Below are 25,087 nucleotides of genomic sequence, written 5' to 3' on the forward strand. Positions count from 1 at the left end.
AAATGGATGGACTTGTTTAGTGTTCTTTGTAAACATTCTTCCATTGTATTTAGAAGATGTTCCTCTGATGGTCCATCAAGTAATGTAGTTCCACCATCGCCACACTTTGCTGTTGGGGTCCATGAGGATTTAGATGCACCGTATCTGTAGAGATGGATTGGCCGAGGTGGTCCAGTTGCCTGGCCAGCTCATTCACCAGATCTTACCTCTTTAAATTTTTATCTGTGGGGCATGTGAAGTAAACTGTCTTCATTATTCCAGTAGACATGTGGAGATTGATGAAATCATAAAAACCTCTGGAAAACTTGCGGACTCCATGATGCAGCACTGCAAAGCATGCAAACAAGCTGGAGAATAACACCTTGAGCAGCTTTTGTGAAAAATTAATGTTACTTTACATTCTCAATTATTTTTTTGTTACATTACCAACTTGAGAAAACATCAGATTTATTGCTTTATATATGTATTTATTACATTGTATTGACTAAGTATGAAATTGATTGATTTTTCATAATTATGTTGAAAGAGTTACACATTATTGGAATTTTGTTGGGTGAAATCATAAGCAATTACTAAACACTGTATATGCTGTTACTGAAAGAATAAATGTACATATTTGTGATCAACTTTTCTGTCAACTCTTTCACAAAAACTATTAAAATGTTAATGATTAGGATTTGCTACTTAAAAACACTTTTGAAAAAGGCAATTTTAACTGGTAATGAGCAACTGAATGAGTGGCACCTCATGGACCAACAGATGTTTGTGTGTTAACTGCATTTTAGCACATTTAAGTCAGTTTACACTCACTGATTTTCAAAAATAATAGGGCAAATTGTTTTGATAGGGAAATTTTAAGGACTGCACCTGTTCCTGAGAATGTGCATTAGAAGTAATCATTTAAAAACACAGATTGCTGTTTCCAGTTAGCATGGAATCAAACATCCAGAACTGGTTGAAAGCAAGAACTAATGCAAGTTAACAGTAAAATGTGCTCATTTCTTGACTCACTCTTTCTGTTCCCCTCATCTACAACATAAGCTGATACAATTAGTGTCAGACTGCTTGAATTTATGCACGCGATGACCTGATTGGCTAAATTCTATGCAAAATCACAATTAGCACACTACATCAAACTTTTTCTTAACAACTATTTCTCAGAACAACCTACCCTGCAATACCCATACAAGTTTTCTGGGTTATTTCTGATCACCCCTCTATATGAGATACAGCTCTACAGGGAGATGCCAATAGCCTCGGAAGGCTGCCGATCGTGAGCTATGACACCTTTGGACATTGGTGTTTGTCTCCAATGCTCCGTGTCGCTACACGTATGCATAATCCTGGTGATAATATTTACCTTAATATTTTTAGTATGTTTTTAATAATAATTATGTCTGATTCAGGTCTGGACTTTTTCAATTTATACATTTTATGTAGTAGCCCATTCTTCTAGAACAGAATTCTTTTGCCTTCTGTGATCCAACTGTTCTGTACAGCATTGCTCCCTACGGTTAATGTTTTCAATAGAAATGCAATCTGAAGTGATGAGCTTACATATCAATGAAGGTCTGGATTTTTGTCATTGCCTTTACATGTGTTACATTTGATAATTTTTCTTTGTTCGGTAAGTTGTCGCATACGTTACCTTCTCCTGAATATTTTGTCTGTATATGCTTCTTTATGAAATGTTATTCCCAATTACCCCTTTTACAGTAATGTGGAGTATTTGAACTAGGCAGCCTCTTAAATAACCTATTAAAATTTTATTGTGTGTCAAGCAGAAAGTAATGTAAAGATATGATCTTGATAAGCATCCTGCACGTACTTGATAGGAATACAATATAGCATACTCACTATAAAAACTGCACATGACATAGGTGTTACAGGATATAAATGTGTAGGTAGGATTACATAGTAGCCAAATGGAATATATGTCTCTCTGGTGTTTTTACATTGCCTTGTGAATACATATACCTGTCCACAGTGTTAGGGAAATGTAGCTTTGTATTCATTGTATGTTATCTACTTTGCCACATGGTTGTCCTGCCTACGCGTTGCATGACTTATTTACATGGAAATTAAGCCACAGCATAAAAAATAAAGCCTGAAGTAGAGATTTAAATCAATATTTTGTAACATTAACTAACTTATCTTTTAAGAACAAATTAGTTCCAACACCAACCCAGTTTGTTCACATTTACAAAAAGACATTTTGTTGCAAAGAAGAAATTAAATTTTAAGTTAAAATATTTATTCAGCACTGGCACTCCAAAAACACAGCTGTAGTTTTCCCAGGGTACCTGTTTCCTGGATTCACTGGACTCATTTTAAAACATATAATATCCCCTGCAACAAAAAGAAAACAAAGAAAATATAATTTCAGTCTCTTTGCCCAAGATAACTAATACAGATTGAATAAAACCTCTTCATCAGTTACAGCTGAATTTTTAATTAAAAAGGATTTGCAACTAGTCTCTAACAGTTTCCAATTTATGCTAAGAGTACAAGCTTTCATACTAAAAGGAAAGACATCAGGACCTGTTACTTGGGAGACATCAGCAAGCAGCTCGACCATCCTTATTAGAAATATTTTTTATTTTATTTTTTAATATTAGCACCTTTGGCGTAAGGCATACAAAATACAGATGAAGAGTAAAGTTTCAGGTAACTCATTACATTAAGGATTGCTGTTACCAATGAAGATAAGAGAAGGGATGGAATCAAGCTACAACCAAAAAGCAACTTACATCTCTTGAATACTTCAACATAGACTTCATCCAACTTATTCATCACCATCCACTGAGGGAGAGGGTGGAGAAGTGGGTAACTGGCAGTTGTCAGTAAGGCCATTAGAAAGAGAATGTGTTCCGATAATTTAATTCTGAAATAATTTATTTCTGAATATTGAGAATACGTTTAGCCAGCTGTGAGAGTCATGTGGATAGGATCATCTAATAGTTATAGGAGGACATAAGATGCAGCTGACATCCAATGTTGTTACGAAGCCTAGTTAGAGAGGAGCTATAAAAAGAAGAGAATGGGCATGGTGCAGCCCCTCAGCTGCAGGACACATCAGGCAAGGAGTACCAAGTCACCAGCATTTTTAAACCGATTGCTGGGCTAATACGGACTGGACTAAAGAGGATCAGCTAGTGTGTAGCGGGAGAGGCTGAGAATAGTCTTGGTGGAGGCTGAGCTTAGGTTATAAATAGTGACTTGGCCAGGACTGTTAATGAAACCCAGATCACATTATTCAACTCTTCTAGCATTGCAATCCATCCCAATTTGACAGTGCAATGAGGCAAGTTAATATGAGACCTGAGAAGGTACTGTTGACTGCTGACAAGACACACATTTTTGTGGTGACAGCTGGGAGTGTCCAGCACTTGGGCTATTCTAGTCAAGCCTACACTGAATTGGATTGGGAAAGTTTGGATGATTAAGTTTGTAAGTGAGACTACAGTAGGTGGATCTGGGCTCATTCAAGGGCAAGTCTGACTAATAACATGTAGGAAAGCAAGACATTTTTAGTTAGAAGTCAGGTAGGAGGTATTCCTTTAATGGTGAAAGTTAGTTCAGTAAATGGAGAAGACAAGTCAGAAGTTACAGTAAACTTATTTCATCAGAATGTAAGGGAAATTAGAGGTAAAGTGGATGAACTGCTAATACATCTTCTCACTGACATTATTAGTATTTCAGGGCATCCTTAAGGTAGTAAAGAACTACTAAGGTGTTCTTTGGAGGGAGTACATCTTATCAGGATTTACACAATCAATTTATTACAGAAGGAAAGAGTAACCATTTATGCTAAATGTAATCAAAACATTGTGTAAGGGCCAAAAATTTCAAGGATATACAGGACAGTTTGAATTTCCAAGAAAAAAAAATGCATTATAGTCATCTCCAGATCTCCTAGCATCATAGCTTTCTTCTCCAGGCTTAAAGCTGTGCTAGGTTTGGTTCTGAACAATAACAAAGTTGCTTTTGTGTGGAAACTCCAATATCAACTTTCTGACTGAGTATCCAGAGAGAAGAATGTTAGTGGATTTATGCGAATCTTACAACCTGGTACACACAATGTACTTTCCAACCAGAGTTTGGGGAAAGAGGAAAAAAATTATAGAAATATATTCATACTTTGTTCTCTAGTTGTGGGCACAGTATGAAAAGCATTAGTAATGGCATCATGATGCACAGATAGTAATACTGAAAGGAATCCAGGCACAATCATATTGCAAAGTAGTAAACAACACTTAATACCAATCTCAAAGGGAAAAACTTACTGTTAGTTGTCTGACTGGACAAAAAGAGGAAGTCTACAGTATCCTAAATGCTACATATTATCGTAAGAGCCTCTCCAGGGGACACCACCTTGACGAAGCACTGTCTGTGCGGGTGGAGAGGCTTGTGTATCCACGAAAAGCTGAGGGCTGTGCCGAAGGTAAAGGACCTACTGCCAAAAAGGCCTCAGCCGATGGGTCAGACTACGAGTGCCCCACAATGTCCCATCCACTCCTAGTCCTACCCTATTCTCTGACACAACACAAGGTGTGATGCGATCCATGCTGAGAGGTGCGTGGCACACGGGAAGATGTGTCGCAAACAGAGCCTCAGGGATACCAGGCGACCTCCCTGAGTAACTAGCCTTACACCGCATGGGGTATTCGTGGTGTGGACCTTCTAGATCCCCAAATCTCATGGGACCAACATGGGTATGACTACAGAAAAAGAAACTGAGGGGCAAATTGAGACCTCAGATACCCAAACATTGGGACTGAACCGATGGAAGGCATTTCCACTACTGAATCAGGGTCTGGATCTGAGCCGGAAGTGGGAACTGTAACCGAGAAGCTAGACCAGATTAAGATCAAAGGCTTGTCTGGGGCCCAAAGGAGGAAGCTACTTAGGGAACAGAGGAAAAAGGAAGGAAAAGAATGGCTTCCTAAACACAAGTAGAGGGAAGTAAAGGGACTAGAACCCAAGACCCCAGGAAAAAACTGTCTCAGGTTGAAGGGGACACACAGACCCCCACAACGCAAAGACAGGTAGTAAGCGGATAAGGGATGAATCAGAGGCTCCCTCCTCCCCCTGGATAAGTGAGTCCAGAAAAAACCGAGGCAAGAAATAGGGAAACAGACCTATAGTACTGCAGTCTCAGTTTTTAGGATGGCAGTTATCCAGGTAGGTTATCCACTGGTGGCCATCACCTCACAGCAGGAGGAACTAGTACAGATGGCCCTCTTCGAAAAGATTGGGGGGGGGATCTGGCCCAGGTTCCAACTTCTGGAGGGTCTATCTAGATCGTGGTGCACTCATTTTTGTCTGTGAGGGGGTGCACACAGTAGAATGGCTCAAGGACAAGCTGCCCATGATATCCTCATGGGAAGATGCAAAGCTGCTGGTCAAGATGGCAGTGGAGCTTCTTAAGACCACAAAGATATCATTATGGGTACCCAAAATCCTTAAGGAAGTCTCTCCCAAGACTCTGTTTGCAAAAATAGGGGCCCAGAACCCAAAAGTCCCAACAGAAGACTGGAAAGTGATTAACCAGAAGGTTGCTCTGGAAGGACGAAACCTGGTGGCGGAAGTTGGTGAAGGCAATGCGGGAGCAGGACCTGAAACTGTTTTTAGGGTTCTTGCAGGTCACCATCAGGGTTCTCAAAGACCTCAAAGATGGCAGTAATACGGAGCCTGGAAGTGCTGCAGATTAATCTGCAGCACAGTAAAGGGGTCTCTGCTGCCCTGAACCACTGCCTGCGGAGACAGGAAGTGGACGTGGCCCTGATACAAGAACCCTATTTATACAAAGAGGATGTATCGGACCTCGGAGGCACTGGAGGTAAGCTAATCTATGCTAGGAATCTAAGAAACTCCAGGAATGCATCTATGTTAGAAATTGCATTTCTTTCATGCCAATGATGGATTTCTGCTCTAGGGACTTAGTGACCATCAAAATGCAGCAATGTGAGGAAGGTATCACGAGGGAAATTATTTTGGCCTCAGCATACCTTCCTTATGAAGACAGTTCTCCGAGGTCCTGAATAGGGGCAATGAACCTACATTCAGGAATAGCAGAAGGGAAGAAGTAATTGACATAACATTTGGTTCTATGACGATGTGTAGTTATGTCAAACAATGGCATGTGGTGTTGGAACCATCCTCATTGGACCATGTGTACATCAAATTCAAGGTTGAAATGGGAATCAGACAGACAATGACTTATAGAAATCCCAGGAAAACAGACTGGGAGACATATAGGAGGGACCTTGACTTAGGCTTATCGGAATTAAAACCACGATAAGGAAGCCAGTAGAATTTGAGGAAGTAGCAGAGACTGTTACCTCTGCCATAGTGACCTCATATCAGGACAACTGCACAATCACCAGGAAGTGCACAAATAGGAGTGTTCCTTGGTGGAATAACAAATTGGAAACGCAAAGAAAACAGGTACGGAGACTGTTTAATATTGTGAGACGTAAAGGACAATGGGCTAAATATCATGAGGCCCTTGTCAGTTACAATCTTGCAATAAGACAAGCAAAGGAGGCATCCTGGAAGGCATTCTGTGAGGAAGTGGAAGGCACAGCTGCACAAGCCAGACTTCATAAGCTTCTCACTAGAGTACCAACTAATCCAGGAGGTACGATGAGGAAGGAGGATGGGGAATATACAAAGGCAGCACATGAGACACTGGAATTGCTCCTCAAAACTCACTTTCCTCAATATGCTCTGCTGGATAACACAGACCAGTATGTGACCCCTGAGAGCCAACAGTTCTCAGGCACTCAAAGAGAGGACTGGGAATCAGCCAAGGAGTGTGTGAACTTCAACAAATTCGTGTGGGCTGTGGGAACATTCCAACTGTTCAAGTCACCTGGCCCAGATGGAATTTTTCCAGTTCTCCTGCAACAGGATGGAGGAAAGCTTATAATAGTTCTATGCAGGCTATTCAGGGTTAGCTTAGCAGTAGGAATCATTCCCAATGTTTTGAGGGCAGTGAAGGTTGTCTTCATTCCAAAGCCAGGGAGAATTGATCATATCAAGGCCAAGGACATGAGACCAATCAGTCTGTCCTCCTTCATTCTCAAAACATTGGAAAAACTGGTTAATGTATATGTTGGGGAGAGGAGGCTAAGTAGAGTCCCTCTACACCTGAACCAACATGCATACCAACCAGGTAAATCATGTGAGACAGCTCTCCACCAATTCGTTGGGAAGGTGGAAAAAGCACAGCACTTCACTTCCAAGAAATAGCCCTCTGCATCTTCCTGGATATCGAGGGGGCCTTTAGTAACATGACCTTCGATTCCATGGTAAGGGCAGCAGAGGTGCATGACCTGGGGACCACTATATGTCGGTGGACCAGAGCCATGCTTAGGGGAAGGAAAGTAGAGGCTACCGTGATGAATGAAAAGATGGTAATTAAGACCACTAGAGGCTACCCACAAGGAGGAGTTTTGTCTCCTTTATTGTGGAATCTAGTGGTGAACGAACTCATTGAGAAACTAAATTCCAGACAATGCTCCTGCCATGGATACGCAGATGACCTTGTCATAGTAATACTTAGCAAATACACTGACACAGTCAGGAATATGGCACAAGGAGGGTTGGAAATTGAGCAAAAATGGTGCATTAAACAGGATCTGAGAGTTAATCCTAAGAAGATTGTTGTAGTGCCATTTACGAAGAGACATATTCAGCATGCAAGTTGGAATCTAAAGCTCTTCGATGAAACTCTACCTGTGAAGGGGACAGTGAAATGCCTAGGGTTAACCTTGGATCAGAAGCTAACTTGGACCCCTCATATTAAGAGTATCTGCTCCAAGGCAAAAAGCACTTTAGTGAGTACTAGAAGGGCTTGTGGCAAAAACTGGGGCCTAAGCCCCAGGGGTATGCACTGGATATACACCACAGTGGTTAGATCTAGGATTTCCTATGGGGGCTGTAGTGTGGTGGAAGAAGATAGAACAGCGGGTTGCTGCTAAAGAGCTTGCTAAGGTGCAGAGATTGGCCTGCTTAGCCATAACGGGTGCAATTAGCAGCACACCAACTACTGGAATGGAAGCCATGCGGGATATGCCTCCACTTCACCTTTGGGTTAGTATGGAGGCAGCAGCTGGGGCATACAGACTTAAAACTGGCCAAAACTGGGTCTCATTCAGATATCCAGAATCACACACTAACATAGTGAGTGAGGTAAATATAGGTATGGCTGGGGAAATGCTCACCGGCTATATAATAACTTCCAACTGCTTCGACAAGCCTTACAACATAATAGTTGGAAGCAGGGATCAATGGGAGAAAACAGTTCGACACCGTATGGGGGACATCGTTTGGTTCACCGATGGGTAGAAAACAGATCAAGATGTTGGGGCAGGGTTGTACGAGGTTCAGCCAAGACTGGAGAACAGTATCTCTCTAGGGAAACTGGCCTCTGTATTTCAAGCCGAAGCCGAAATTACTGCAATCAGCATCTACATCTATTCAGACAGCCCTGAAATCATTGGCAGCTCCCGCAACAAGATCTAAGATTGTTGCATATTGCCACAAGGCTCTGGTGGAGCTAGGGGGAAGCAATAGGGTGTACTTAGTGTGGGTCCCTGGCCACTCAGAGATCTGTGGCAATGAACAAGCCGATAGGTTGGGGGCAACAACTCCATTTATTGGACCGGAACCTGTCTTGACAATCACCAAGGCTATGATCAAATTAGGACTACGGAACTGACTTAGGAAACAGCACGTAGGATATTGGACCAAGGTCCATAAACAAAAACATGGTAAGGTAATGATGCCCAAGCCATGTATTAAAAGAAGCTCTGTAATCCTGGGATTGAACAGGAAAGAGATCAAACTCATGTCTGGACTGATGACCAGCCATGAGAACGTCAAAAAACACCTATATACAATGGGTATAATGGAAGAGGACCCTAAATGTAGGATCTGTGATGAAGATGAAGAAACTGCATCACACCTAATCTTTGAATGCATGGCATTGGAGAGTAAAAGATAAGAATCTTTGGGACAACTAGACCTGAAGAAATTGTGTCTTAACAAAAAAACTGGTAGAGGGGCTCCTTGCACTATTTAAGGACACTGGTTGGCTTTACTAGATATACAGGGAGCGATACCGCACAATAAACCTAGTTTTGGTGTGGGCAGTGGTGGGTCAGACCTAAGCTGTTTTAGCTCTCCTGTTAAAATCAATCAATCAATTGTAAGAAAGTGGGTCTGTTATTGGAAGACAGCATACACTGGATTCTCAAACAGGATCCTACATCGGGACTTAGCAGGAAGAGAGGGGAGGGAGGGTGGCTACTAAAGAACTCTGGCCTTTTTGACAAACTTGTGAAGAACCTAAGGCCAAGAGTACTAGGCCACACATGTTATATAGTTTTCCTACAACAAACGAAAATGAAAGACCACCAATTGTTAGTGCTATCAGCTCTCCAACATACAGCCTGTCAAAGTATTTAATTAAATTATTGATACTTACAGCTGGCCACTTTAGACACCATATTAAGAACTCAGAAAGGGCTATAAATATCATAAAACATGCGAGTACACACCCAAGTGAAGTCAAGGTCAGCATCAACGTGGTCTCCCTTTTTATAAAGGTAATAGTGGAAGATACATTAAAATTACTGCCTACTCATTTCTCCCCTGAAATTTTATAATTATTTCAATACAACTTGAGGACTGTATATTTTTTGTATGGTGGAAATTATTATGAAATGACTGATGGAACAGCCATGGCCTTGCGACTGACATCAGCTGTAGATATTCTTCTCATGGAAGATTTCAAAGAACAAGTGTTGAACAGAGCCCCATCTGTCCGCCTGTTTCTTCAGGTATGTTGATGATACTTTTTTCAATTTGGGCACATGGCAGTGAGGGCTGCATCAGTTCACTGACCATATGAACAGTATACATGCTAACATAAGACACCACCCTTCCATTGAAGAAAAAGTCCAAAGCCGCATCCTCAGCCTGCAAACACATGGTGAAGGTCTTCTGAAACTCTGAAGGGATTATTCTGTTTGATGTCCTCCATTATGGTCCAACAAGCAACTCGGAAGTGTACTGTGCTACCCTCAGGAAACTGAAGAAATGACTTCAAACTATTCGTCGTCACAAAAATGCAAACTAACTTCTGCTTCTCCATGACAATGCAAGGCCTCACACAAGTCTCACCTGAGAGGAGCTCATAAAACTTCATTGGATTCTTCTTCCTCATCCAACCTACAGCCAAGATCTCACACCTTCTGACTTCCATCAGTTTGGCCAATGAAGTATGCACTCCATGGGAAGCAATAAGTGGATAAAGGGGAGGTTGATGCAGCAAGCCATTGGCTATGACACTAACCAGTACAGTGGTACCACGCAGGCATACAGGTCCTCCCAGAAAGGTGGCGTATGGCTGTCGCATTTAACAGAGATAATGTTGAAGAAGAGGATTTGCAGCCAGAAGAGTGAGGAATAATATGGTGCATTGGAATGCTGAATAAAACCAACCCACTTTTGGAGGAGAGGGGGGGGGGGGGGGGGGGGGAGAGTTGCATTACTTATTGAATGCCCCTTGTGTAAGAGAGTAATGGCACATCTCAGTACAAACAATTTGCTGTTGAGACTTGCAGTTTGGCTTCAGGAAAGTAGTATCCACAGAAAACACAATTTATTTTTTTGGGTGTGAGGCACTATCACAGCTAAATGAAAGGTTGAGGACAGCAAGTATTTGCTTTGATTTAACAAAGACATTTCTTTGTATGAACCATGCAATATTCTTGAATGAATTGGCACAATACGGAAATCTGGAAAACGAACAATAATGATTCACTTCGTACCTGGAAACTAGGAATTAGGAGGCTGTGCTCCAATGTCAACAAAAGGGAATAGGTGGAATCTGGCTGGGGTCACATACAGTGAGGATGACAAAGAGTCTGTGTGACTCCACTGCGTTTCTTGACATACAGAGCCTGACAAAAAAGTGAAGCTTCCAGAAGGAGAGGATGAAACAAAATGAATCTTCATGGGTTGAAAGGGGTTGTGATGTTATCTCAGTGATTGCAAAATCGATTCAGATTTACAAAGAACTTGGCAGTACGAGCCCACTTACCAGAGTGATGTTGCAATGCCTCTGACATGGAAGCAAACACTGATTCATTTGCAGAAGGTGTCATAAAGTTGTTTTATCCTATCCCAAGACAAGTTGACTAACGACTGTTGTAACTGGCTTCTGATATCCTGGGTAATGGCACTGGGATGAAGTTGATGTCTGAGTTTGTTCCAAACAAGTTCCACTGCGGACAGATCTGGGTACCTTGCAGGCCACAGGCATACCTTAAGGTGGCGCAGACAGTTCATACAGACACATGTCACAAGTGGCTGAGCATTGTCCTGTTGATATGGCCCACAACACTGCTACATGAGGGATAACACATGAGAATGCTTGTTTTCCATGACGTACCACTGTTCCGTCAGTTCTCTGTAAGTAATTACTAGCCATAACCTGAAGTCATATCCAATGGCTTCCCACACCACAATGCAAGGAGTAACACCACTGAGCCTCTCCAAAAACCTGAAAGAATGAGACGTCTAACCAGGCTGCTGCCGTAATCACAGACAACGGTCATGCGAAGTAGTGCAGAACCACGATTTATCGCTTAACACAATGCGACACCATCCCTATCAGCAATCATTCTTGTTGTTTACAGCACCATTCCAAACACAGCCATTTGTGTTATGGAGTTAATGGCAGCCTAGCATGGGACGATAATTCCCTAATCTGGCTATCGCTCATCTCCAGCCAATGGTGCAGTTTGACACAGAATGTTGCAAGGAGTCCATTACTTGTTCTGGGATGGCAGGTGCCAACGTGAAGTGGTTATGATGTGCTTGGTATGCAATACACTGATCCTCCATTGCAGTGGTCTCATGTGGGGAACCGTGACAAGTATGTTTGCATTCACATCACCATGCAGTCCAACATCAGTCCACTGTCACTTTTGAATCCCCCATAAATCTCAATATTGCATGATTCAACCAGCTGCCAAATGGAGACCCATAATGAGTTCCCAATCATACTCTGACAGACACAGAAAACTCCACCTCACACAAATACATCACATCTTTGAGTCGTTCACAGTGATCACTCAACGACTGATGCTGTTCATGTCGCTTATACACTGCACCAGGCCTGGTAACAACATTAAACATGAACAGCACTAATGCACTCTGGTGGCCATTATACCTGTCACAGAAAATTGCAACTCTAACCATTTACATATCTGCTGATGGTATGTATGTGTGCAAAGTTACACTGACCTCCAATAACATGTATCCAGGGTACTCCACTTTTTTTGTCAGCCACTTTTGTCTGCCACTAAACATGACAGATGATTCTAATATTTTTCTCTTTGTATGCGACACAAAATACTATTTTAAAATACATGGAATATCATACTAAGTAGCATCAGCACACAGCTATCAGAGAACAGATTAATGCGTAACTGCAATAATACACACTGTAAATGATTTCTGGCATGGAACACTTGTAAAATTGAAATTTTATTGTACAAAGATGGCCAAACAAAGAGTGTTGTCAACCATTTTAAATTCTTAAGACTGAGGGTAGTTAGAAAACTTTCTTTAAAGTATAAATGTAGTAAGGAAAGTTCTGGCAGAATGTGGTCTCCTTTATTTCTTAGAGGCATCCTGTTCATGTTCAAGACATTCTGCAGAAACTGAATACTGCTATATTCATTACAATAATTATCCCCTCTGTCTCTGACACAGCAACATGAAAGCTCGTCCCCCCCCCCCCCCTACTTTCACACTGTTGTGTTATATTTTGCAGCAGTTCTCTGCACTCACCAAGAATATTCTTAGCCCACAAAACTGTGGTCAGACTGTTCTCCAATATCAGTATGCAAACTTTGTATAGCCCACAGTTCAGCTGTCTCAGAATTCTAAATCTGCCACCTTTTTACATATGTTCCAAATTGGTATCTTTTGCTGACAATACCGACTCATCCAAAAGGAACTGGAACATTCACTAAGAGAATACTAGACAGAAAAATAATGTGCCCTTGGATAATATTTCCCTAAGCATTATAAATAAAGATGTTCAATTTTCAGCAGATTTACATAGGCATCTAACAGAACTGAAAAAACTTAGTAATGGACCCTATGTATTCAAATACAAGTTGATAGATACATATTTTCTTGTGGCACACTCCTCTTCCATACATGAGTTCCTTGCTGCAGCTGTAAAGCAATATTTACAGTGAGGTAATGGAAGTCACGGTTGCACTGACAACTCTATGTAAATGTTGCTGCTCTTGGTCACTAGGAGAAGATCATTGGCCACTGCAATATCTGTAGTTAGAGGTAATGCCTCAAATTTGGTATTCCCAGCACACTCTTGACACTGTGGATCTCTGAATACTGAATTCCCTAGTGGTTTCCAAAATGAAATGTCCCAAGCATCTAGTTCCAACCACAATTCAGTGTTCAAAGTCTATTAATTCCCATTGTAAGGCCATATTCATGTTGGAAACGTTTTCACACAAACCACATAAGTACAAATGACACCTCCACCAACGCACTGCCCTGTTATACCTTGCATACATGATGCTACCATCATCTATAAATGTGGGTATCGCTATCCCATGACTTTTGTCACCTTAGTGTCTCTCAAATGTTTTTTGTGTTTAACTAATTCATTAACTCTTTTGTTTATATATTTTCTAATCAACATTCTGGAAACTATGTACTGACTAGTTCCATGACCAAGAAGATTCACCTTGCACATCTTATAGAATTTTATAAATAAACACTTCAAAATTTAAGTTCTCAGGGTCTGTATGCGCACACTTTTTTTGCTCTTGCTGGTCAGTTACTGTTAATGTAAAATTTCTTCCACCATCATGAATCAAGATGGGAGCTCATCTACACTCAGCTATGGAAGTAGGCATTCATGCACATGTTTTTCACTGTATATAAAAAATGCTAGTGTTGCGTTCTTCAATACAAATACTGATTTGATGAACCTCCCCATTCTTTTCACATATGGGGTGTGGGAAGAATGTCTAAATGCATCTTTAGTGATTCTCCTGTCTACATTCAACTTGCTAAGAAATCCTAACCAACCATACCTCACGGTGGATCTTGGATCTCCAATTTGAATGTGTTTACAGTGCTTTTCAACAAAGAGGAGGTTAAGATACAGTGGAGAGAATGTTCAATTATTCAAGAAGCTCTCACATTGCAATTTCTTGGATATCTAATTTTAAATACCTTTTTTAATGAACTCCTTTAAGTTATTAATCACAAGGGGCTGTCCCTGGCGATATATGTTCTCATTCTGAAGCATAACAGCTTCAAAGGAAGTAGTTAACAATCCCCATGTCTCTTCAATGAATGCCACCTTCCCTGAAACACAGTAAAAGTTAAATTACAGAATAAATCTAAGTATATAATTCAAAACAATTTAAATACATCAGTCTGCAGAAACAAGAGGGTGACCAACAGAGGAACATATCATTTTGTACAGAAAAACGTAAACACATAGGTTTCACAACACATGTTACCAGCAAAATGTGCAAAAACATTACAAAATGAGATAACATTTCCAATAATAACCCCCTGTGCTGTGCCTTTTCACAAAACACATGAAATTAGATCATGTCTGACTTACATTTCTGTCTTTCAAATTGTATGGCCAGTCTTTATCAGTAACAGCTCAGTGATGATGATATTTGTAGTGATCACGTTGAATGTAAGAATGGAATAATAGTCTACACCTACACTCAAAATGGAAAAGAAAGCTGACACAAACCAAATTTTCCATCTACTACTTCTTTTAATGAACTGATCAACAAATTCCCTCGAAAAGAAGCTGCTGAGAGCATGTCACATGGACACCTTGCCACAGACAGTGCTATAAACTGCGACTACAGCCAGTAATACAATAGATTATCAATGTATTATCGACAAGTTTTTTAACAGAAATCATACAATCACCTGAAATTTCACAGGGGCTCATGGAAGACACTGTTTCAAGAATATTAATTCACTAATGGTATACAAAAAATTCTAGATCAAGATTCAGCTACAAAAAATAACCACCTCAACCAACCATAAACACAAATCAAAAAATGAAACAGTCATGCTTTTCATGATACAAATATGTTCTGGAGTAAGAATCAGCTAAGAAAAAGAATAACCCTAAAAAAATCATTGCTATGAAACATGAATATACACCCTGCTCATGATGTTAAACATTCCAATTAGCATCTGATAATTTCAGATCTCTTGTATTAAGCCTACAAAACTGATAGGCCATATACTGTCGGCAACAGGAACTCTGATTGCACAAAATTGTGTTCGACATTAGTTGTTTTGTCTCCTTAGAGAGGAACAGAAAGGTGTGTCAAAATATCTGATCCTCTACAATACAAGAGAAAAGAAGTTTCTGGATTTTATTATAGTTCCAAGACAAAAAACTCAGTGTTCTTGACATGAAGGCATTAGAGACGAAGCAACATATCAGTTGGGCAACATTTTGAAAATCTGCTAGAACAGAGGATGTTATCTGTAATCAAAGTAGCTTCAAACTGTTTCTGTTTATGTTAATAAGTATACTCCTAATATTGTTAAGCATCTACTACTAGATATATAACAAATTAATACAGTAATTAGAAACTGAAGCTTTTTTGAAATGTTTTGGGAAGATGTGGTTCATCTTTAAAGGAGACCGCTTATAAAACACTAATACGACCTATTCTTGAGTACTGCTCAAGCGTTTGGGATCCCTATCAGGTCGGATTGAGGGAGAACATAGAAGCAATTCAGAGGCGGGCTGCTATATTTGTTATTGGTAGGTTTGATCATCAAGCGAGTGTTACGGAAATGCTTCAGGAACTCGGGTGGGAGTCTCTAGAGAAAAGGAGGCATTCTTTTCGTGAATCGCTACTGAGGAAATTTAGAGAACCAGCATTTGAGGCTGACTGCAGTACAATTTTACTGCCGCCAACTTATATTTCGCAGTAAGACCACAAAGATAAGATAAGAGAGATTAGGGCTCATACAGAGGCATATAGGCAGTCATTTTTCCCTCGTTCTGTTTGGGAGTGGAACAGGGAGAGAAGATGCTAGTTGTGGTATGAGGTACCCTCTGCCACGCACCGTATGGTGGATTGCGAAGTATGTATGTAGATGTAGATGTCTACTAATAATGTAAGACAATAATCTGATGCCCTCTTAAGTGTAAATATGGCAAATGCCTTTGAAAACTAATACATAATGTTTAAAATCACCACCATCATCCAGAAGGCTTGGACCTTCTGGTGTGTTCCATTTCCTCACACTTGATGAGGAGATGAATCATACTGGTCTGGTACTTACTGATCTATAAGCTCAGTGATTCTTATGTTTGCCATATGATCTAGATATTCAATCCATTGTCTCTGGTATTGCTTCATGACTTCAAAAAATACATACTTTTTAATTATGTACTAGCTTGTGTGTGTGTGTGTAAGTGTTTTTACAAATGTGAGTACACATTTCACAGGTATTTGACCTGTAACTGTAGTAAATTTTGTGCTGTAGTTTCATACACATACAGATGAAATTTTTAACTCTACCTAAGTAAGAAGTATACAAAAAGTCATAGACAATGGTTCAACTTTTTAGATGTGAACACAGAACAAGTTGTGATTGTGTAACATTCTTTGAAGGTTCAGTGCTACAACAAGCCTTAATCCTGTTACAGAAACGCATATTTGATCTGTCTCCAGTTCTTCACCTCCCATGAAGCACATTTGTAAGAACTCAAACAATGGAAAATACAGGATGGAATATAACAATAGTACGAAAAGGATAGTTGCTACTCACCATATAGCAGAGGTGCTGAGTAGCTGATAAGCACAAGAAAAAGACTGTCACAAAATGAGCTTTCGGCCAACAAGGCCTTTGTCAAAAATAGACCACACACACACACACACACACACACACACACACACACAAGCTAGACTGGCTTCAGCTGCCAGAGACTGTGGTCATGTCTGTGTGAGTTGCATTCTGTGAAGTTTGGAAGGTAGGAGACAAAGTACTGGTGGAAGAACAATTGTGAGGATGGGTTGTGAGTTGTGCTTGGGTTGCTCAGTTGGTAGAGCACTTGCCTGCGAAAGGGAAAGGTCCCGAGTTCGAATCTTGATCCAGCACACAGTTTTAATCTGCCTGGAACTTTCATATCAGTGCACACTCTGCTGCAAAGTGAAAATCTCATTCTGGAAACATCCCCCAAGCTGTGGCTAAGCCATGTCTCTGCAATATCCTTTCTTCCAGGAGCACTAGTTCTGCAAGGTTCGCAGGAGAGCTTCTGTGAAGTTTGGAAGGTAGGAGACGAGGTACTGGCAGAAGTAAAGTTGTGAGGAGGGGTCGTGAGTCGTGCATGGGTATCTCAGATGGTAGAACACTTGCCTGCAAAAGGCAAAGGTTCCAAATTCGAGTCTCAGTCCGGCACACAGTTTTAATCTGCCAGGAAGTGTGATATCAGCGCACACTCTACTGCAGAGTGGAAATCTCATTCTGGAAACAATTTGAGATGTCTGTCATCCCTGTATGACAATTTGGACAGTCTGCCAGAAGGCATGGATGTGGATGACAGCTGCTAGGTGGAGCCCCTATAACCTGCAAGTGCTGCTTTCGCTGCAACAGTGCTGTGCATGAGCTACAGTTGCCGTGCCAGTCTATCAGCAATCACGGAGGGGGTGGGGGTTGGGTGGGGGGCAGTGCAGCAGCTCCTAAGTCAGTCACGTTCCAACTGTGCTCTTGTGTTGTTCATCATACACATAGTTGTTGGTTTCTGGTCTCGCTACATCTAGGCTCTTGAGTTGGTTTACTCTTCACACTTGTACACTGCTGTATGCATTTGTGGCTGTTGTTGTCCATAGCTGTCTTTCTGCGGGTTTTGGCAAATCACCATCAACGCCTTCAGCTGGCCGGCTTGCGTTCCCTGATCGTGTCAGATTCCGATTACCAGAACTGGTGATGAGGTAAAAGGATAATTGTGCACTATGGAAGCAAAACTTGTACAGCTTGTGGAACAGCAACAGCAACAGCTGCTCCTGCAGTAGCAACTGCAACAGCGGTTCCATCAGCAGATGGACCTTTTGTGTCAGGAGATTCAGCTGTTGTCCAACGAATAACATGTACAAGGATCACAATCCATCTGGACTGTGGTCACCTCCTAGACAGATCCCGTCCACCCACATTTCCACCGTTTAACAATATCAAGGAGGATTAGGATACGTATTTGCAGCAGATGAAACAGGACTTCACCGGTTTTCGGGTTTCTGATGACGCTCTCCAATGGTTGCTCTTCCTTTCTTGGGCTTCCCCAGACGTTTTTCTTACTTAAGAAGTTGGCTCCCTTCTCAAACCTACTTGCACTGTCTTTCAAGGAATTCACAACAGTTCCAATACCTCAAGTTCCATCAGTACCGCAAGCAAGCAGGCCAGTCTTCTCGATGCTGTTAGTGGTGGAGAACTGTTCAAATGCCATAGAAGTGAATTGGGGCACACTGTCAGTGACGATGGTGCGTGGGAGACCTTCAGTCATGACTATCTGCAGAAGGGTACTGAGCGTGGCCACTCTGGTGGTAGATGCCATTCTGGCCACGTAGGGGTAGTTTTAATAAGTGTCCACAACAATAAACCACATCGAGCTGAGGAAGAGGCCAGCAAAATCTAGATGAATGTGATCCCTAGGATGATAGTGAGTACACAAGTTGCCAAAAGCAAGGGTGGAGCAGCCTGATGTTCAGCACAGGCAGAACAGCAGTGCAATATAGCCTCCACGTCCTGTTCAGTCTTGACCAGTAGACATTTCGCCTGGCAAAGGCTTTCATCCAAGACATACCCCAGTGCCTGCAATGAAGGAGTTCCAAGATGTGAGTGCATAAGGAAGTTGGGATGACAACACAGTGGGTACCTGCCTCTGCATCGAGCAGGAGCACGTTGGAGACAACCAACAAACAATGAGAGAGGTGAGCCCAGGCCTGGAGCTCAGGACCAGATGACTTCAAAAAAACAAGGGGGCCACCCATGGAGGACATAGAGTGAGACATGCTGCAAGATAAGGTTGCGGTGTGCATCTGCCACTACATGAGTACTGGTAATGGGAAACCCATCCAAGGCGTGCTGTCATAGCACATTGATGTGGAAAAGAGGAGAGCTCAGTTGGCCAAATGCTGGGTCTGGTCCTGAGGGTAAAGATGAGAGAGCATCTGCATGTGCATATTTCACAGTAGGCTTGTACTTGATGGTGTAATTGTAGGAGCTAAGGAAGAGAGCCTAATGCTGGAGCCTCTGGGCTATCCACTCTGGAAGCCGAGAGTGTGGCCCAAAGAGTGCTACAAGCGGTTTATGGTCTGTAATGAGTGTAAACCAGGACCAAAATAGGTGCACATGGAATTTATTCACGGCAAAGATGATTGCCAAAGCCTCTTTCTTGATCTAAGAGTAACTGCAATGGGCAGGCATCAATGTTTTGGATACATAGGCCTTGGGTTGCTCTGTACCATCATCACTATGATGTGCCACCACTGCACCAGTGCCATAGGGAGAAGCATCCGCAGCCAAAACAAGCAGGCTTAGTGGGGAAAAAGGGTAAGGCAGGATGCAGAACGTAACATGCGCTTCAGCTGTGTGAAGGCCTGCTCACGAGGCTACTGACCGCTGGAACAGAACACTTTTCTTCCGCAACTGCTTTAAGGGATAGATAATGTGTGCTGCCTGCAGAAGGAACTTAGAATAATAATTCACTTTCCCCAAAAAGCCTGCAACCCCTGGAGGTTTTGGGGATGTGGGAGAGAGTCAGTAACAGAAACATTATGGTCAGTGGGCTGAATCCTGTCTTTGGTGAGCAAGTGGCTCAGGTAGTCCACCTAATCCTAGAAAAACTGGCATTTGTACAGACAGCACTTGAACCCGTATCATGCACGGTAGTAAAGAGGGTACATAGGTGATCTTAGCGTGTAGTACCCGTGACAAAAGTCATCCAGGTAATTGGCACAAGCTGGGATGAACATGATTAATGGATCAAGTTATCTCTGGAAGATCGCTGGAGCATAAGATATCTGTAAGTAAGCATTAGCGAGATTGTTTTAGAAAAACATTCACCTCCAATGAGGTTTGAGAGGATGCCCTCTTGATGTGGTATGGGGTAGGTTTCCACTGGAGCTTGGGCATTGATCATCTACTTAAAATCTCCACAAAGCTGGAGGGAACCATTTGGCTTCAAGACTGCAGCCAGGGGTGTGACCCAAGCCCTAGTTTTGACTGTTGCTATGACTCTTGCGTTGTGAAGGCGATCGACCTTGAGGTCAACAGCAACCTCTAAGGAGACTGGAGGAGGAAGTGCATGACATAAACAGAGCACCTCAACTGGGTGTAAAGAAATTTGTGCCTCAAAATCGGTGGCACACCACAATCCAGACTCAAACAGAGATGCTTATGAGGCACAAAGTTCATGGAGGGGGACTGTGTCTGAGCTGACCTGAACTTTGTCCATCATGGAGAATCCAGACAATGAGAAAGAATCCAGGCCAAAAATGTTGCCAGAGGAATGACTGTTAACAACATACAGCATTAATTGCTGTCTAACCATTTTGTAGGTGGCCTTAGTGGTGAATTGACCTTGGATGGGAATATAGCTGTCACCATATGCAATCAACTTGTGAGAGAGAGGGGCCAATGCTGAGTAACCCATAGGAGCATATACCAGGATATTGTGCAGGGAAACAGTTGCTCCCGTGTTGACTTGGAAATGAACATCCTGACGAACCATCATGAGATCAATAAAAAACTTGGGGCACAAGGATTGCCCTGGGGAATGACGGCCTGAAGCTCATAAGCTAATGCAGCGTCCCATGACTGGAGTTAGAAGTGGGGTTACACTGATCTGATGGCCCACGACAGACAGTTTGGAGTTGTGCGCCTTTCCCGCAATGGGTACAGTGTGCCTAACAATCATGGCAGTCTGACCATTGATGCCTCACAAAACAGTCAGGATAAGGCAGACCAAACTGCTTGCACTGACATGACTGAACTGGTTGCTCAGAGATCATTAAGAAGTCAGAAATTGACGAATCAGGACAACGCCATTGGAAAGAAGGCTGTCTAGAGTTCCACCCTGCAGTGGTGGTTGAACCACAGCGATCTGGGGGGCGGGCCATAAGACATTCATTTGTTGCCTGCGTGATCTCTAAAGAGTGTGCGATTTTCAGTATGTCATCCAAGAAAGGATTGTTGAGCTTGAGGGCTGCAGTGCAAATGTCTGGATTGGGAGCTAATTGGACCACTACACCCTGGATCATTGAATCAGCATGTGAGGTTTTGCAAGATGGGTTGGCAAAGATAAATAGATAAATTCACAAGGACGGCTCAGATCTTGCAAACCCAGCATATCAGGCTGGAGATGCTGGAGTTGGCAGTTGTGTGTGTGTGTGTGTGTGTGTGTGTGTGTGTGTGTGTGTGTGTGTGTGTGCTTACTTGCTTTTGTGTGTGTGTGAGACACTTACAGACAAAGGCTGCAGCAGAAAGCTGTATTTGAGTGTCTTTTAATGTGCTTGTCTGCAACTTGATGTGTCTTCTTTATGGTAAGTAGCAATCTGTCTTTTCCTACAGTGTTGATATTGCTGTCTGGAGTTTCCATTGTCTGATCTTCCATAATGTGGCATGCATTGATGTTATAATAAATAATTCCATAAATAATGAGAAATTTCTCTCATTACATTGTTGAAATGTGGCTGAAATTGATAAGAGGTGCCAAAATACATACTGTTATGCATCTAAACTCTCTTTAATGTCCTACTGAAAAGCTCTACACACTACCTTTATCATGTCTGTATGTACCATAACTAATAACATAAACAAATACAAATCAGCTACCATCACCAAAAAATGTCAGTATGCACCGACCTGACTCTTTATTCAAGTGATACTAGCTGAAAACTGGATCTTCTTACTGACAAAAAATGTTCCATCCAACCTTATCAACACCTGATTCCCCTGTCAACTGACAGCCAACTCTGTAGAAATTCCATATGATAAATTTTAACTGCACTAATATTTGAATCAGTCTAACATACCAGTCCTGAATTCTCTCACTGACATATATCATACTTTTTTTATCATTGCTTCCATTGGCTTGTAGGACAAAGCACTGAATTCACAATTTAACAAATGTATAGTTCTTGAAAACAAACTCATAATACAGATAACAATGGACCATCAAAACTGACCACAGGCAACATCCTTGAAGTGCTACTGGTGTACTGACACTGCAAGCCTATCCTCTGTATTAATACCAGTTAGCAACTCTCAAAAAAACACATCTGTCATAAAATTGGAGTCCATAATTGGATTGGAAGATTGAAATATCTTCCCAGTTATACAAAACAATGGGAAGTCTCCCAATAGACTGCGATCAGGAGATCAGAGGCAGAGAAGTAATATTCAAAGTGAGCATTCAGGTGGAGTCAATACTGTGTGACTGCATCCTGTCACAAAGAGAAGAAACCTAAGATGTTGTAATTAACATGTTGCCAAATTCTATACCTCAGTGTTTATATTTTCCTGGAATATTAGTCACAGTAAGTAACTTTCCAGGATACACTACAGCTGTCTATTGGGCACAAGTAGCTTTACAATGACTTCCGCAATTAGCAAACTCCTTCGAACAGGCCTTGGGCAGCCTGACAGCACCAACCAACTGCCATGTCATCCTCATCTGAATGGCATCATCAGATGTGGATAGGGAGGGACATGGGGTCAGCACACCACTCTCGCTGCTGTAATCAGATTTTGTGACCTGGAGAACCTTCTAATGGGTCAAGTAGCTCCTCAATTGTCACCACAAGGCTGAGTGCACCCCAGTAGGTCAACAGCACATGATCCCAAACTGTCACCCATCCAAGTGCCAACCACGCTCGAAAGTACTTAACTTTGGTGATCTGACAGGAATATGTGTATCCACCACAGCACAGCTGCTGACCCTGTGTGATAAGTGAAAGTGTAATATAATTTTGAAGTCATGACTGGAACAACAGTGATATATATCACAATTTATTAAAAAACAATCAGTATAGATCACTGATGTAGTATTAACTAAATTACTTAAATTAATCTAACTGATTAAAACTATTTGCTAGACTGGACCTAGGCCTGGACTGTGGGCTGTCATGGGCTGTGCTCTTACCCACTGGGCTCCCCAGGTATGACTCATGACACACTCCCACAGCTTTAATTCAGCCAGTACCATTCTCCTACTTTACAAACCTTACACAAGCTCTCTTGCTTAATGTGATGGACTAGCATTTCAGAAAAAAACTCACACTCTACATCTTAAATTGGAATGTCATTCATTAAATAGGCATTTAACTCCAACTACTATTTTGGAAAACTTTAGCTAGTATTGCCAATGGCATAAGGAAGGTATACAGTATTTAGAGACCATGATGTTGTTGTTGTGGTCTTCAGTCCTGAGACTGGTTTGATGCAGCTCTCCATGCTACTCTGTCCTGTGCAAGTTTCTTCATCTCCCAGTACTTACTGCAACCTACATCTTTCTGAATCTGCTTAGTGTATTCATGTCTTGGTCTCCCTCTACGATTTTTACCCTCCACGCTGCCCTCCCATGCTAAATTTGTGATCCCTTGATGTCTCAGAACATGTCCTACCAACCGATCCCTTCTTCTTATCAAGTTGTGCCGCAAACTCCTCTTCTCCCCAGTTCTATTCAATACCTCCTCATTAGTTATGTGATCTACCCATCTTATCTTCAGCATTCTTTTGTAGCACCACATTTCGAAAGCTTCTATTCTCTTCTTGTCCAAACTATTTATCGTCCATGTTTCACTTCCATACATGGCTACACTCCATACAAATACTTTCAGAAACGACTTCCTGACACTTAAATCTATACTCGATGTTAACAAATTTCTCTTCTTCAGAAACGCTTTCCTTGCCATTGCCAGTCTACATTTTATAACCTCTCTACTTCGACCATCATCAGTTACTTTGCTCCCCAAATAGCAAAACTCCTTTACTACTTTAAGTGTCTCATTTCCTAATCTAATTCCCTCAGCATCACCAGACTTAATTTGACTGCATTCCATTATCCTCGTTTTGCTTTTGTTGATGTTAAACTTATATCCTCCTTTCAAGACACTGTCCATTCCGATCAACTGCTCTTCCAAGTCCTTTGCTGTCTCTGACAGAATTACAATGTCATTGGCGAACCTCAAAGTTTTTATTTCTTCTCGATGGATTTTAATACCTACTCTGAATTTTTCTTTTGTTTCCTTTACTGCTTGCTCAATATACAGATTGAATAACATCGGGGAGAGGCTACAACCCTGCCTCACTCCCTTCCCAACCACTGCTTCCCTTTCATACCCCTCAATTCTTATAACTGCGAATAACATCGGGGAGAGGCTACAACCCTGCCTCACTCCCTTCCCAACCACTGCTTCCCTTTTATGCCCCTCAACTCTTATAACTGCCATCTGCTTTCTGTACAAATTGTAAATAGCCTTTTGCTCCCTGTATTTTAGCCCTGACACCTTTAGATTTTGAAAGAGAGTATTCCAGTCAACATTGTCAAAAGCTTTCTCTAAGTCTACAAATGCTAGAAACGTAGGTTTGCCTTTCCTTAATCTTTCTTCTAAGGTAAGTTGTAGAGTCAACGTTGCCTCACGTGTTCCAATATTTCTTCAGAATCCAAACTGATCTTCCCCGAGGTTGGCTTCTACCAGTTTTTCCATTCATCTGTAAGGAATTCGCGTTAGTATTTTGCAGCTGTGACTTATTGAACTGATAATTCGGTAATTTTCACATCTGTCAACACCTGCTTTCTTTGGGACTGGAATTATTATATTCTTCTTGAAGTCTGAGGGTATTTCGCCTGTCTAATACATCGTGCTCATCAGATGGTAGAGTTTTGTCAGGACTGGCTCTCCCAACGCTGTCAGTATTTCTAATGGAATGTTGTCTATTCCCAGGGCCTTGTTTCGACTTA

General features: G+C 41.7%; 1 protein-coding gene across 1 annotated transcript in view; it reads right to left on the reverse strand.

Moving 5' to 3' along the window:
- Window positions 1-957: 957 nt before the first annotated feature.
- Window positions 958-25,087, reverse strand: part of LOC126148548 (uncharacterized) — a 104,873-nt gene continuing 80,743 nt past the window's right edge. Inside the window, exons 4-5 of the mRNA XM_049915763.1 lie at window positions 14,299-14,433; window positions 958-2,349 (exon numbers count right to left, since the gene is read on the reverse strand). Coding sequence (XP_049771720.1) covers window positions 2,258-2,349; window positions 14,299-14,433 — 227 coding nt within the window. The 3' untranslated portion in view covers window positions 958-2,257. The remainder of the gene's footprint in view (window positions 2,350-14,298; window positions 14,434-25,087) is intronic.

This window comes from Schistocerca cancellata, chromosome 2, assembly GCF_023864275.1.
Source record: "Schistocerca cancellata isolate TAMUIC-IGC-003103 chromosome 2, iqSchCanc2.1, whole genome shotgun sequence".
Classification (NCBI taxonomy): Eukaryota; Metazoa; Arthropoda; class Insecta; order Orthoptera; family Acrididae; genus Schistocerca; species Schistocerca cancellata.